General features: G+C 37.2%; 1 protein-coding gene across 15 annotated transcripts in view; it reads left to right on the forward strand.

The window, feature by feature from the left end:
- The window catches only part of ATXN7L1 (ataxin 7 like 1), a 131066-nt gene that overhangs the window by 85567 nt on the left and 32358 nt on the right, over nucleotides 1–13141 (forward strand). For 13 of the 15 annotated variants that reach the window (XM_085569055.1, XM_085569053.1, XM_085569058.1 and 10 more), the window contains one exon: nucleotides 12644–12866. In XM_085569055.1, coding sequence (XP_085425181.1) covers nucleotides 12644–12866 — 223 coding nt within the window. Of the gene's footprint in view, nucleotides 1–1036; nucleotides 6525–6862; nucleotides 6953–12643; nucleotides 12867–13141 lie in introns of those variants that run through there. The other 2 variants (XM_085569059.1, XM_021534677.4) reach the window with 2 other exon arrangements.

Raw genomic sequence — 13141 nt, forward strand, 5'->3', positions numbered from 1 at the left:
CCCTAATACTGAGAATAGACCTCATGTCCTTAGGTAAAACAGCAAAGACAGGCAGGAGACCTTTTGTAAACGTCACTATCACTTTTTATGCAGTAGGCATTTACGGATCGGAGATGAGAGGAGAAATAACAACAAATAAAACTGACAGAGTTCTCTTATAAGTAATATCTGTCATAGTGAATGTGCTTTTGAACTGTTTTTTTCCTTGAATTATTTTTTTTCAGACCCTAAGCAACTTAGAAAGTCAAGGAATTTGGGACTAGGGAGGAGGAAAGGAAGGAGGGTAATAAGGTTGTAGATTTAGGACCTGCAGATTTCCTCAAGTGTTACAATGATTTTCTGATGGGATAGATAACCCTCTTCTTCTATCTCATCCTGCACTCAGTGATCCTCTGTTTCTAGCTATCATTTGAAACTACTTGAGCAGTTCAGTGTAAGTAAACCTTTTTCTCTTAGTACTTAGATACAGTAGGCAAATCCCAGGGATGATAGCTCAGGCATGGTTAGTTTTGGTTCACTTGTTAGCCATTGGTGGTTAAATCTGCTGTACTGTCTAGCTAACAATTGTCAGACTCAGCAAAAAGCTTTAGAAAAGACTTGCTCTGTGATCCATTTGCCAAATACAGAGTTTAGTTCCTCCTCTGTAATCAAGCTGGAATCAGTTGATTATAGCTGAGATTTATCATGCCAGTATCCTGCTTGTTGTCCTTTCCCTCTTTGATTAAGTGACTCCCATTGCTGGAAAAAAACAAATTTAATCTCAAATTCTTCCAATTTAGAAGTACATTTGTTATCTCTAAACAGTAGAATTTCTTTCAACTATAGAACATGAATTTGCTGAGAAGGGACAACTTCCAGAAGATTGTAGTCTTTTCTGGAGTTTGCTGTCTCCTGACAGATGGAGAAAGGTTTCAGTCCTTGAGCAAGAACACAGATAGTCTGATTCAGAGGAAACAATTGCTAGGTAAGAAATGTCATCTTGGATTTTTTTTTTTTCCATTTCCTTCCCTTTTTTAAATCTACCTTTGTATTTCACTGTCAATTAAATTTTTGGCATTGTGGCCAGGAAAACGGCTTCAAGCTGGGTTGATATCACTGTAGCTCTGTTTTTCTTGAAGTTAGAAAAGTACTTGTTTTTATTTTTCCCTCATTTAGAATATCTGGTTTAAATTACTTCACTTTAAATTGTAATCTCATGGCACCTCACGGCTCAGTCCCTCTGCACAGAGGTCACCCCAGCTGCATTTGAGGTGCCTGCTGTTTGCCATGCTGGCTGGTGCCTGGCTCCTGCCTTGTCACAAGGATCTGGTGCTTGTCTGCACCCAGCTCCCTGCCAGAGGCCGCAGCCCTGACACAGAGTGCAGGAATGCACACAGCCAGCTCGGGCTTGACACTGCCTGAGTTCATAAAACTTCTTGGGACCCAGAGCATGGGGGTAGCACTGCCAGGTGATGGCTTTGTCTGAAGTCTTCTCTTGCCTTTGAAAGTGCTGTACAGAAACAACCAAACTGACTCACTTTATATTAAAAAAATTACTTCAGTCTTATGCCGAAAAGAAGACACTGTAATTTTTAAACCTACAATGTCCCTAGAAGTGTAGGGACATTTGCACCCAGCTGCACCTCTGCTAATGAGCCCAGCTGGAGCTTATTTGTTTCTGCATCTCTGGTACAGATAATCTGACCATGGATAATTGAGTGTTGACTCTATAAATAACCCACTTTGAAATCCTTGTCTTAAAATTGTTTTCTCTTCCTGTTAGCTTCCAAGCTTACTCTCTGTAGTTATTTCTTGGCTGACCAAGGGTTACTCTCATGTCTTGGCAAACATATGTCCTGTTCATATCTTCCCACCTGAAGTGAAATGTTACACCAAGCATGGTGAAACCAGGTTCTAGCACTATAAAAAGCCAGCCAAGTCCTAGTAGGAAATAATCATCCTAATGTTTTACATATGCTCCAATTGACTCTTGTGGTTGAAACTAAAAATGACTGATTCATATGAAACATTTGATATCTTGGAAAGATAGTTATTGCATGCTTCTTCTCAGAGACATCCTTTTACTTAGATAATAGTTAAATGTCTTCAGGTAAAACCGATTCATTTGTATGGACTTGCTTCAAGTTGGACTTCTAATCATCTTGGTTTGTTTGCTTACTGTCAGTGTTAAAACTCACAAGAATTGTTCTGAGTTGATCTATGCCTTGCTTTAATGATATTGTTTTTCTGTTAACTTATAGAAGTAATTATAGAAAGTAATTAGAATGCTTCATATGAAAAATATCCTGTGTCTTCAGCTGGTGAGCACCTACACTTCTTTTTTTTCCAAAAGGCTTTTCTAAAATATGGTACATGTGTACTTCTGAGCAGATCCATGGGAAGTTAGAGTCATCTGACAGATTATTCAGGGCATTGGAAGTAGGAGAAGGGAAAACAGAATTGCACAGCTGTGCTTCACAGCAGTTCATGCATCTTGGTAGATAGTTTTACTGGAAATCGCCTGTCTCTTCCCCCTGAGTTACTCCTGCCACATTATTTTAAAACAGAGGCAACATCAGTGGATGAATGAACTTGGAATGCTTTAAATTAAGATCTGCACTCTAATGGCTTTGTGGCCTTGGCAAATGCCTTTCTTCACATAGCATCTGAAACACTGACCATACTTCAACAAACTTCAGAAAACTCAATTTGAAAAAAACTGACCAAATACCTATCTGAGAAAAAATCTTATTTATAGATATATATACATACATACATACATACATATATGTGTGTGTGTGTGTATATATATATATATATATATATATGTGTGTGTGTGTGTGTGTGTGTGTAGGTATAGCAGACAAAAAAAACTCTTATAGCAAGCAATGAAAGGAAAATTGTTAAATTAGGAATGGAGAAATAGTTCATCCAAAAGAAGTAATTTGTAGTATGAGAAGTTCATTGCAGTGATGAATGTTCAAGGGGTGCATGAAGAGACAGAATATGAAGTAGTTGTCACTTGGACTCTCAGAGGTTAACTTGCATTTACTTCATTCATGTGCAGTTAGGTCTGAGTTTCTTTAGTTCGTGCAGTTAGAAGTCATAAATGATGCAAGTTAAAGTAAAAACCAACTTGAGAATTAAGAAGCTGTATGTAAATGCAGTTTTTTAAAGGGAGAGGAACAGATTAAAAATGCCCTACAAACCCACTTTTATATTTGGGTATGTTTTTCAGTGTTGTCTCTTGAGTTTTTTTTCTTTACAAGTTTAAGAGTTTGGTTTCTTGTTTGTAAGAGCTATTGTATGTAATGAGGGAAACATGAATAAGTGACCTCTTCAGGAATTGTTTTTCCACATTCATTTTTGAGGCTGTGTTTTAAGGGGTTATCACTTGTGGTTATTCATGCAGTATTCTAAATAATAGATTTTCTTATCTCTGGCAAATAACGTGCTTGAAAGATGAGTGAACTGATTTATCTAAAATGTCTGGAATGAGGAAATACTCTGAACTGACAGTTATGCTGCTTTTGTAGCAGGTTTTGATAAAGCCAATTGAAACTTAAATGTAAGCTCATTGAATTTTCAAAACAAAACAAGTATTCATAGCTGGGCAGATCTGTATAGTTACCTGGATTTTGAAATTATGTCAGAATATTTGAAGGGAATTAATTTGATGCCTTGAAATACCCATGAGGAGTGGAAAACACAGAAAACCAAGTAAAAAAAAAAATCATATGTAGATTTTAGCTTGGATTTCCTAAAATATTATAATTATTGTAATAATTCTACTAGTAATAAAAATAATAATAGCAATAAACCTTATGTGATTGTAATTTTTGTTGAGAATTCTCAGCTCTTTGCTGATTTGGTTCAAAAATTTAAAGTTTCAGCAGTCTTTTGAAAATCAGCAACTGAGAGGAGATAGCTAAAATAATGTGGCCCAGAGAACAGTGTTCCATGTGGTAGTAGCACATTTGAAGCTTGTACTGACAGCTGGCACATGTCTACCTGCACACCAAACAGGGTTTATCCCTTGGGGAGAGGACAAAGACTCTGGCTACAGGATGAAATTATGAGGCTGCTGGGGGACAAAGAAGCTCAGAGTAACAGAGATTGAGCAATTTACCATTCAAACCTGCACATTTTTAGAAAAAAAATAAAAATCCATTATTTCTGTGCTTAAAAAACAGCTTTTTAAGAAATATATTGATTCACCAGGTGCTAGGTTTGAATCCCAAGTAGCAGAAAAAGCCAGAAGGTTTAAACAACAGCTTATATGCAAGTCCTGCAAAGATGTTATTTTGGGCTAATTTCAGTGAAGTTACTGTTTCTCTAGAAGTTATTGGTACTGAATGATAAAATGAGATAATGATATGTGATGTGGATATTACATAAAATCTGGTGTCATGTTTTTCAAAGAGCCAGGTGAAGAATATGTCACCTAAAAATAATAACCTGTTTTCTTGGAGTCATAGTAAAGCATTGTTTTTTTCCAAACTACTTCTGTAGTCCCATCTCACTCTGCAATGGCTTATCTTTTCTTAACAGTAAAAAGGAATGGCATTATGTATTTTTGGATTAAGTAAAACATTAAAGAAACATTAAACATTTCTGGTTTATGATAGATAAGGGGAAACATTTAATTCATTCTTAAAGCAATAATATACATAAATTACTTTATTTTGTTATTGTTATGTAAAAATAGTTAAAGAGGGAAATAGAGATACAATGAAATATTTTACCTCGTAAGTATAAAAATATGTGTCATTAGATGACCATGAATGTGAAAGATCTGCCTGAGGGAACAGGTCTATTATATGGTACAAAGCATGAGAGGATGACAATACTAAATTTTCCTCTATTTTGCAACAATCTGAAGTGTAATTATTTGTCAGGTGTTTGAATAAATGAATAGGTGATTTGTTTATAAATTTGTACATTTAGCCAAATAAAAAAATTCTCTTCACATGTAAAATCACCCACAAAATTCTGATCTGTTGGCAGTATTTACCTTTGAGAGTACTGTGACTTTACTGCTAGAAATATTTTAGCATTTCACCTGATGTGTCTGTCCTAAGTTTAGGGCTGATAATGTGTTTCCATCCTCCAAGTACAGAAACAGTGGGAATGTGGGTCAACAGGTGGTAAGATACCCGTGCAAAAGGATGGTGAGGGCTGTGCTGGATACAAGGTTTGAGGTAGTATTTAGCTCAGACTCTTGTTTCATGTTGGACTTACCTGAGCATCTCCTCCAGCAGAATGTGAAATTTCTGTGCATAAGCTTTCCTTGCTTTCTTTCGTAGGCTGTCACTCATAAATGTGTGTACCCAAGATTTGCTTGCTCCGTTACTTCATTTTTGCCTGGGGATTTTTGACCTTGCTGAGCTGAGAAATACAGAGTTGAAAATTGACATTTTTTCTGCAGTAGCAATGTGTCAGGTGGCAAATTCTGGTTACAGGTGTAGAATTGTGTCATTACAGGAGTGATGAATTCCTACTTAAGTCTTCAATTTCTTTTTAAATCAAATTAATACCCTAAATCATTAATATCTCCTTTTATAGCTGTAGAAACAGGCCTTGACACTACATTAAATCTAGGTCTTCCTGCTCAATGGAGTAAAGACTGACATTGTCACCAGTGCAGGGTATTCACACTTCTATTGTTTTCCTGTCTGTCTGATACTTCAGTGCTACCTTGGAGCTTCATATTTGTATCTCAGAATCCTTATTAAAGAAGTAGGCAAGTAACCAGAAGCTTCAGTTTACATTTAGGATAATTAATTGCACTAATTGAAACATTTTTTTGGAGTTCCATTTGACCTTTCTTTCTTTTCATGCTTTTTACTCATGAGGAATAATAGTGTTCTGGGAAGTGCTGTGTATGGCCCTTTATGGAATTTTGCCATTTTTAAGATAGTTGGCCACATAAATGTAAAATAGTGGTAGTTTAGAGATTATTTCTCATGTGTTTTATAATTATCCTGGCAAATGCCAGGTTATCCCATAAATAAAAGAATTTCCAGGAAAACATCAGGTTCATCCTACTGTGTTGTACACAAACACTCTTTCCTGGATTAAGGAAGTTTAAAAGTTTAAATTCAGTGCCCTCTTCTAAATATACACTTGTGGGTTTTGCTGCTTTTAATTTTGCACTTTGGTTCATTTCTGCAGTTACTTGAGTTGTATCAACAATTATTAAAAAAAAAGCAAAAAAGAAAAAGGGGAAAAAAAAAAAAACAACTCTGCAGCCGTTTTCAGCTCGTGTTGTTCTTGGCACAGGTTCAGTTCTGGTGTCCAACTGGTAGGACCGAAACTTGGTGCTTAACAAGTGCCTGTAGTCAAAACAGTTGGTGTGTGCGAGCACAGATCTGGTATTTGCTGCGGCAGGTCATCTGCCGGATTTTCCCCCGTGTGCAGAATACCTAATCACGTTGCTGTGTTTCTCTGACGGCATCTGTGGCAATGTGAATCGCTTCACGTTCCAAAAGTACATGTTTACAGTCGTCGTAGAATCAGATTAAGTTGGCAGCCTGCTCCTCTCTGTAAGTGGCTCAGTTTACATTTCTTCTTCTAGCAGGATGTTTTGCATAATTTTGCTGATCCTACTCACTTGTAGACTTTGTGAAATGGAGAATCGTTTTAGTGGGTTTCTGTCAGAAAGCGAAGCTTGTGTTTATTTTAAATAAACACCAGCAGAACGGTGGTTATTTTAGCACTTGATAATTTCCCAGTTATGTCATTTGACCTGGAATGAAGCTTGTGATTGTTGAGCAGTGTTTTATGCAGCAGATCAGTCCGGGGTTTGAAGCTGGCAGTTTATTTCCTTTGTCAGTTTACAAGAAGTATCAAAATGAAACCGACTGTGCTATTTCCTTTCCAGTGCGCAGTGCAAGAAGGGTGGAACGGTTTGCGGATATTATTTCCAAACTTTTTCAGCTGGACTTGGAATAGTGTTTTGTCAAAAAAGCTGGTAAAGTTATCCTTCAGTCTTGCAACATTATACTGTAGTTTGCTAATACCAAATACAATTTTATTTTTGTTTAACCTCATGTACTGGGTTTTGCTTGGGGTTTTTTCAGACTGTGGCTGCAAAATGAAAGTGCTTACAAGGTGTTTATGAATTCTTGTTATGAACCAGCTGCCAGTTCCTGCAAGATGACACATTTCTGCAAGAGTCTAGGTTGTTCATTTTCTGGTTGCTGGCTGTTGCTTTTTGGGCATGTGTGGGTTTTTTTCTGTTTTGGTTTTATTAGGATTAATGCCAAGTACATTTGCAAACTTTGAACTGGGATCAGTACAAGGTGGTAGGTTTCATTTACCCTTTATTGAAATTGTAAGTATACATTGCTCAACTTTGCACTATGAAAGGCTGTGTAACAAAGCACCTCAGGATATAATGTAAATAGAAAAACTGTAATTTGGGCTTAGGTGATGTATGAGTTACCATGAGTAACATCTTCATCAACAAGACTATGAGATACTAAATTTCATTACCATCTGCTTAAATATTATAAATGGGGAGTAACAGTATTCATATTGTGTTAAGGACTGTTGGATTGGTTACTTAATGCTATTCCAAGTAAAAGGACTATAAACTCAAATGTTGTGATGAATACAAGCTTAAAAAGTTTTATTATTCTATAAGTGTTTACTAGCAGTAAATAACTTTCTTACCTTTCTGAGTTTTAGCAATTAAATTTTGTTAATTTTTACCAAGCTATAATCCATAACACTGGGTCTTTGAGTTATTCATGGGTCTACCCAAAATTGATTTTTACTTTAGGCCTTGTGTGCACAGGAAGTCAGATCATGCTAAACCAGAGTAGTGTTTCAAAATTACTCGTACTGACAAAGTTTTAGTGTCTGTCTTCTGACAACATGAAGGAGATTTTTTTTCCTGTTTTGTTTCAAGTATCTGAAAAAAAAAGCACTGAAAGATGAAAGACCTATCTTTTTCTATGCTCAAATTATATCCTTACATTTATCCTCCATGATTGTCTGTCATATTGATTGAGAAGGCCCTAACTGGGCAAAAACTTTTCACTTGAATTGATCAATTTTGAGTAGCACATGTTGGGTGAGAACGTGAATGCAGGTGGGACATACTAAGAAATGGGTTTTTGTTTCAGATAAGAGATAATTTGCAGTTTCAGGGTCACATAGAGATGTTTTTTGATAGGAAACTGCAATGTTTGACATATTTTACTGGCATCAGTTTTGCTGTAGTGTCATTGTAAGGTTTTCTGTGAGCTAAGTGAGTGCTTGATCTTGTGTATAAGAGTCGAGGCAAAAATTTCAGAAGAGACTTTCTACTCAGAATGTGGTTTTGCCTCATTTTCCCACATGCTATGCTTGTGGCTCTGGAGCTCATGTTGCCCCTCTATTGCTTTTCTCTTTTTGCATATGATTAGAAGATGTGGCGTTTCCTGCAAAACAGCTGCCAGTATTCCCTGGTGACCCATCAGAGAGGATCCAGTGGAATTACAGATTTAAAGGCAGACCTAGAGGACTTTGGCAGCTGCAGCAGAGATTTGGGGAAAGGCAGGGCGTTGCATTGTGCAGGAGGCAGGAAGGAGGATTAAAAATGGAGTATAAGGGCATAGGAGAGGAGCTCTGGAGATTCAGGGACTGTTAGGTCTCCAACAACATAAGGACTTCACATCTACAAACAATTCATATTTGGCTGAGAAAGTTGGACTTTATCCATGTTTCCATAGGACATGAAGAATCTCCTGGAATAGTTTAAGATCATTTGCAATGCTACTGATGCAGACTTTGCAACGTGCCTTAGAACTGTAAGGAGTCCAAGCTTTCAGACACTCACCACTGAATAGAAAAAGTAAAATATATTGATCTGGAATTGATTCTATAGAAAGTGAGGTAATTCAGTGAGAGTGTTAAACTTTCCTCTGAGATTAATGCCATGAATACGTTAACTGTTTGACAGCAGAAGTCATATATTGCTTGCTGCTTGCAGTGGCTGTGCTGAGACAGCTGAGAGGTTGCAGAAAGTTAATGTGGTAAAGAGGATTGTAACTTTGATTGTGCTCCTGTGCTCTTGGATTTGACAGCACCTGGTATTTAGAAACAACACATGTTGTTATTTATGGGAAATGTACACATCCATTTGGAAGTATTTAAATGAATCAAAAAAAATATCTTTTAAACTGGAGCGTATATTCATAGCATTGCTGAAAAGTGTACAGAATTTAGGCTAGTATCTTATCAGTGGTGATAACTGGTTTTCTAGTTGCCTTGCTGCATTTTACCATTTCTAGGAGCAAAAACTTCCATTCTTCTTTAGTTTCATCAATGTCCACTGTCTGTATCACTGGTGTATGTGAACAGGGACAGCCATGTCCACAGCTGTGTGAATACAAGTTCACCTGCTCTACTAGATTTAATCTGTCTACATATGAACTGCAAATGAGTGTAGAAAGTGTTACACAGATGGCTGATTGTCTCCTGAATATGTTAGTATGTGAATATTTAATGTTATCAAAACTATTTGATGTGCAAATGTCTTTTATTTGCACATTAATTCATTGCATAGTCTATATAATAGTAGATTTGGACATTATATGTCATTCCTTCTATATACGTAAAATAGGAACAGACAAATTAGTAAAAAATTTTTCAAACAGATTTGATCATAAAAGTCGATTTGGTAGAGGAGGCCACCACCACCCTGGTTTTAGCAGTTGGTCTGACAGCTGATGGCCTTTTCTTTATCATATATTCCCATTATTTCTCTGAAACATATTACCAGTGTCTGAGGGTGATTGGTTACCACATATATTGTAAGAAATTAAGAATTGAGAGGCAACTTGATAGTTCTGGAGAAGGAATATGCACCAATATTTAGTTACCATTTATGCCCTCAACATTGAGATTTGTCTGAGAATTCACACCTTTGTCAAATACAGCCTATTGCAAGCATGCTTGTGCAGCTCAAATGGGAGTTTCTGCCCCTTCGGAGGGAATTACTCTTCCAGCTCTCTACTGTGCCATACCTGCAAGGTGTTCCTGCCATCTTCTGCTGACATTGAATCGACATTAACTTTTGCGAGGAGTTGCGTGGATTTTACGTGTCCAAGCAGTGTCTCAGAACACCTCTGGTTGTGTGGCACTGACTATTTATGTTCTTTCTCCTGCATGACTTTACAGAGGTCACAGTTTCTATTTCCATTCTAAGAAATTTGAAGAAAAGCTGGGTAATGCTAATGATACTCAAATGCGTATTGGTGTCTGTCTAAAAGGTGGAAGACTTTTATAGCCATGCTTTGGGAGGAGAGGGGTGTTTGAGGAGGTAAAAGGAAATTCTGATCACAAGAGTGACCACCAAACAGTATTTTGAATATTCATCTTTCCAGAAGATTAATTTTAATAAGAGTAATATATTTCATTTCCAAACATATCCAGGGGGCTGATATTGATAACACAGTTTACTAGAAGGCTGTCAGGCTTAAGAAAACCAGTAGCTGTATTGAATATTGGAGTAATTAATCCTAAGTTTATATAGTATGTGTTTGGAAAACATATTTTCTCCCAAATTTTACTTTATATACAGTAGCATAGCATTTCCTTTTCATCAGCCCTCCAGTAATTAATGGGAAAGTTGCTATTTTTATTAGCCTATTTAACATTGATTAAATAGGTGCTGAGAAGATTGGTAAATCTTGAAACAATAACTATTATTTAATAAAATAAATAGTTCATGAATGGAACTGTGCATTTCGGAATTAGATGTGTAGCTTACACAGATGTTATCACAAATGTGAGGTGAAATTAATGTAAATCCACTGCATCATAAGGCAGAGGCTGCACACTGAAGTGTGTGGTGGGGTGAAAACTGGCAAATGATAGGGGATGTTATTGGTGTGAGGATAGATATTTTTGTATTTGAAAAAAAATTAAGACTGTTTTGCTCTTCAGTTGCAAGAGAACCTGGAGGAAATTCCAGCATTGGTAATTAAAGCTGTGAAAGTGAAGATATGGAAATGCTTGATCTTAAATAAAAAATGTCTTTATTTAGTCATTTGAGATCTAATAGAAACATTTTAGAATATTTTTTTAAACATTTCTCTTTGTTCTTGAGGTATTTGTGTATTGCAAGTTAATCATGGATGAATCCTTCTGCTACTGGCAAGTTTTTACTTGTGAGGATGCCAGACAAATTGTCATGTTTTGATTCTGTGTGGGAAAATTTTTCTTAGGTGTCCTTGAAATATCAAACTAGCAAGTGCAGGCTTGATGATGCAAATACAAAACCTTCCCATGTATTAGTAGGTCAGTGGTGCTTCCTTGGTTGACTGGGTGATGGTGATCAATCTCAAAGAGTAGCTCCCACTTGGATTCTTCAAGTGCTGAAGGCTTTAGACAAGGAAAAATTGCTGTGTGTTGAATGAGAAACCCCAGCTTGTCTGAAGTACTTGGCCTATGCTTACATTCTGCTTGCTACATTTGATTACTGTTGTGTTGTTTGTGGGGGGACCTTTCTGATCCCTTCTGCGACCAGGCTCTTGGTGTTGGGGCACCAGCAGGCTGCAGTCAGTGCCAGTGAGCCAGGCCCTGCTGACCGGAAAATTCCTCTTCCCCCAGCCCGTCCGTGCCACCCGCTGCTGCCTTTGGCTGGGGAGCACTGGGGCTGGGGAAAGGGGCCAACAGGACTGTTCAAGATTTAGAGCACCCCTCAGAAATCTTACAGCAAGGATCAGCTCCTGTATCTTGTATTATTTTTTAGTTGTGCTGAAGTTCACAGCACAAGCCTGTTGTTTGCTGCACACTGATGCAGCTTGCTGGCCAAGCACTGGCACTTCTACCCTGGAGAAAGATATAATTAGTAAAAATGGTCAAAACAGTCTTTTTACTTAAAAATATGATGGACAGGACATCTATATTTTTAAAATATTAATAATGACCCAACCAAAACAATTTCACTGAAGCCTGTCTGCCTTATGCGGGATCAGCCAGGGCTTGCTTTTTTGCAGTGCTTGAGAGGCCTCTGATGTGAGCATGAGCAGTGCTGACCTCCAGATGCCACATTTGTTACTGACATGAACTTCCTGGGTTTTTTGCACATGCCATTTGCTCTGTGTGGAAAAAACCCCAAACTTTTACCTTGAATGGTGCTTGGAGATAACCAAGCGAACCGGGCAGAGCCCGCTTCTCTGGAAGGGCCAGGAGCAGTAGACCTTTTGCTGCTTTTCAGTCTTCCTGTTGTTTTCCTTACAGTTTCTCATTAAAATTGAAACAAGAGAGTCATAAAGTAAACTGCCCAATAACCAGGTCAGATGAATTCATCATGAACCATTTTAGGAGCAATCACATATCTGTCACAGATCATTTTACTGAGTTGTGTTAGCTGTTATGTACTCTTTCTTCTCGGCATGAAAGACATCAGACACCAAATAAAACTTTCTGGTAGATTATTGCCATTTATTTTACTATATTTTACATTTTTTTCAGAGCACTTTATGGAGCTGATTTTGTCTAATTATCATTTGACTTGATTACATTCACAACAATAATGAACTGGTGTTCTTTGGAGTGATGAAGATTATTGTAACGAGCACAGAGAAGAACAATTTCCTTTTTACCAACTTGTATTTTTAATTTTAGCCTATGACATGTTGTAAAATTAATTTCTTTTTTGTTACAGAACGAAGACACAGTTCAATGTGTAAACCTTCCCCTTCTCCAGCTTCTCCAGCCTGTAATTCCAGGACATCCCTAGTACAGATGAAACCGAAATCCTGTATCAGCGGCCATAACCCTGTCAGCAGCAACTCAAAGCCATTCAAAACGCCCAAAGACAATCTACTTACCTCCAGTAGCAAACAGCACACAGTCTTTCCTTCAAAAGTGTCACGGGATAAACCATGGTAAGTATCAAAATAATACCAAAGATGCTGGTGTTCAAAGTATCTCTATATATATAATCACAATCATAAAAAAAACCTGTATTCACATTTTACCTAAGTTTACAATTTAGGTCTCTATATTTCTAAGGGAAGAAACTGGGATATTTTTAAATGTAGAAAAAAATTATATATAGGAAGTGCAAGAAGGACTGGATTTCTTTTTCAGTGTTCCATCAAATGTGTTTTTCTAAGATGCGTATAGCAAGTGAGGTATTGACCCAGTTTGCTATCTTTAA

Source organism: Lonchura striata, chromosome 1A (genome assembly GCF_050655825.1).
Source record: "Lonchura striata isolate lonStrDom1 chromosome 1A, ASM5065582v1, whole genome shotgun sequence".
NCBI classification, from domain to species: Eukaryota; Metazoa; Chordata; class Aves; order Passeriformes; family Estrildidae; genus Lonchura; species Lonchura striata.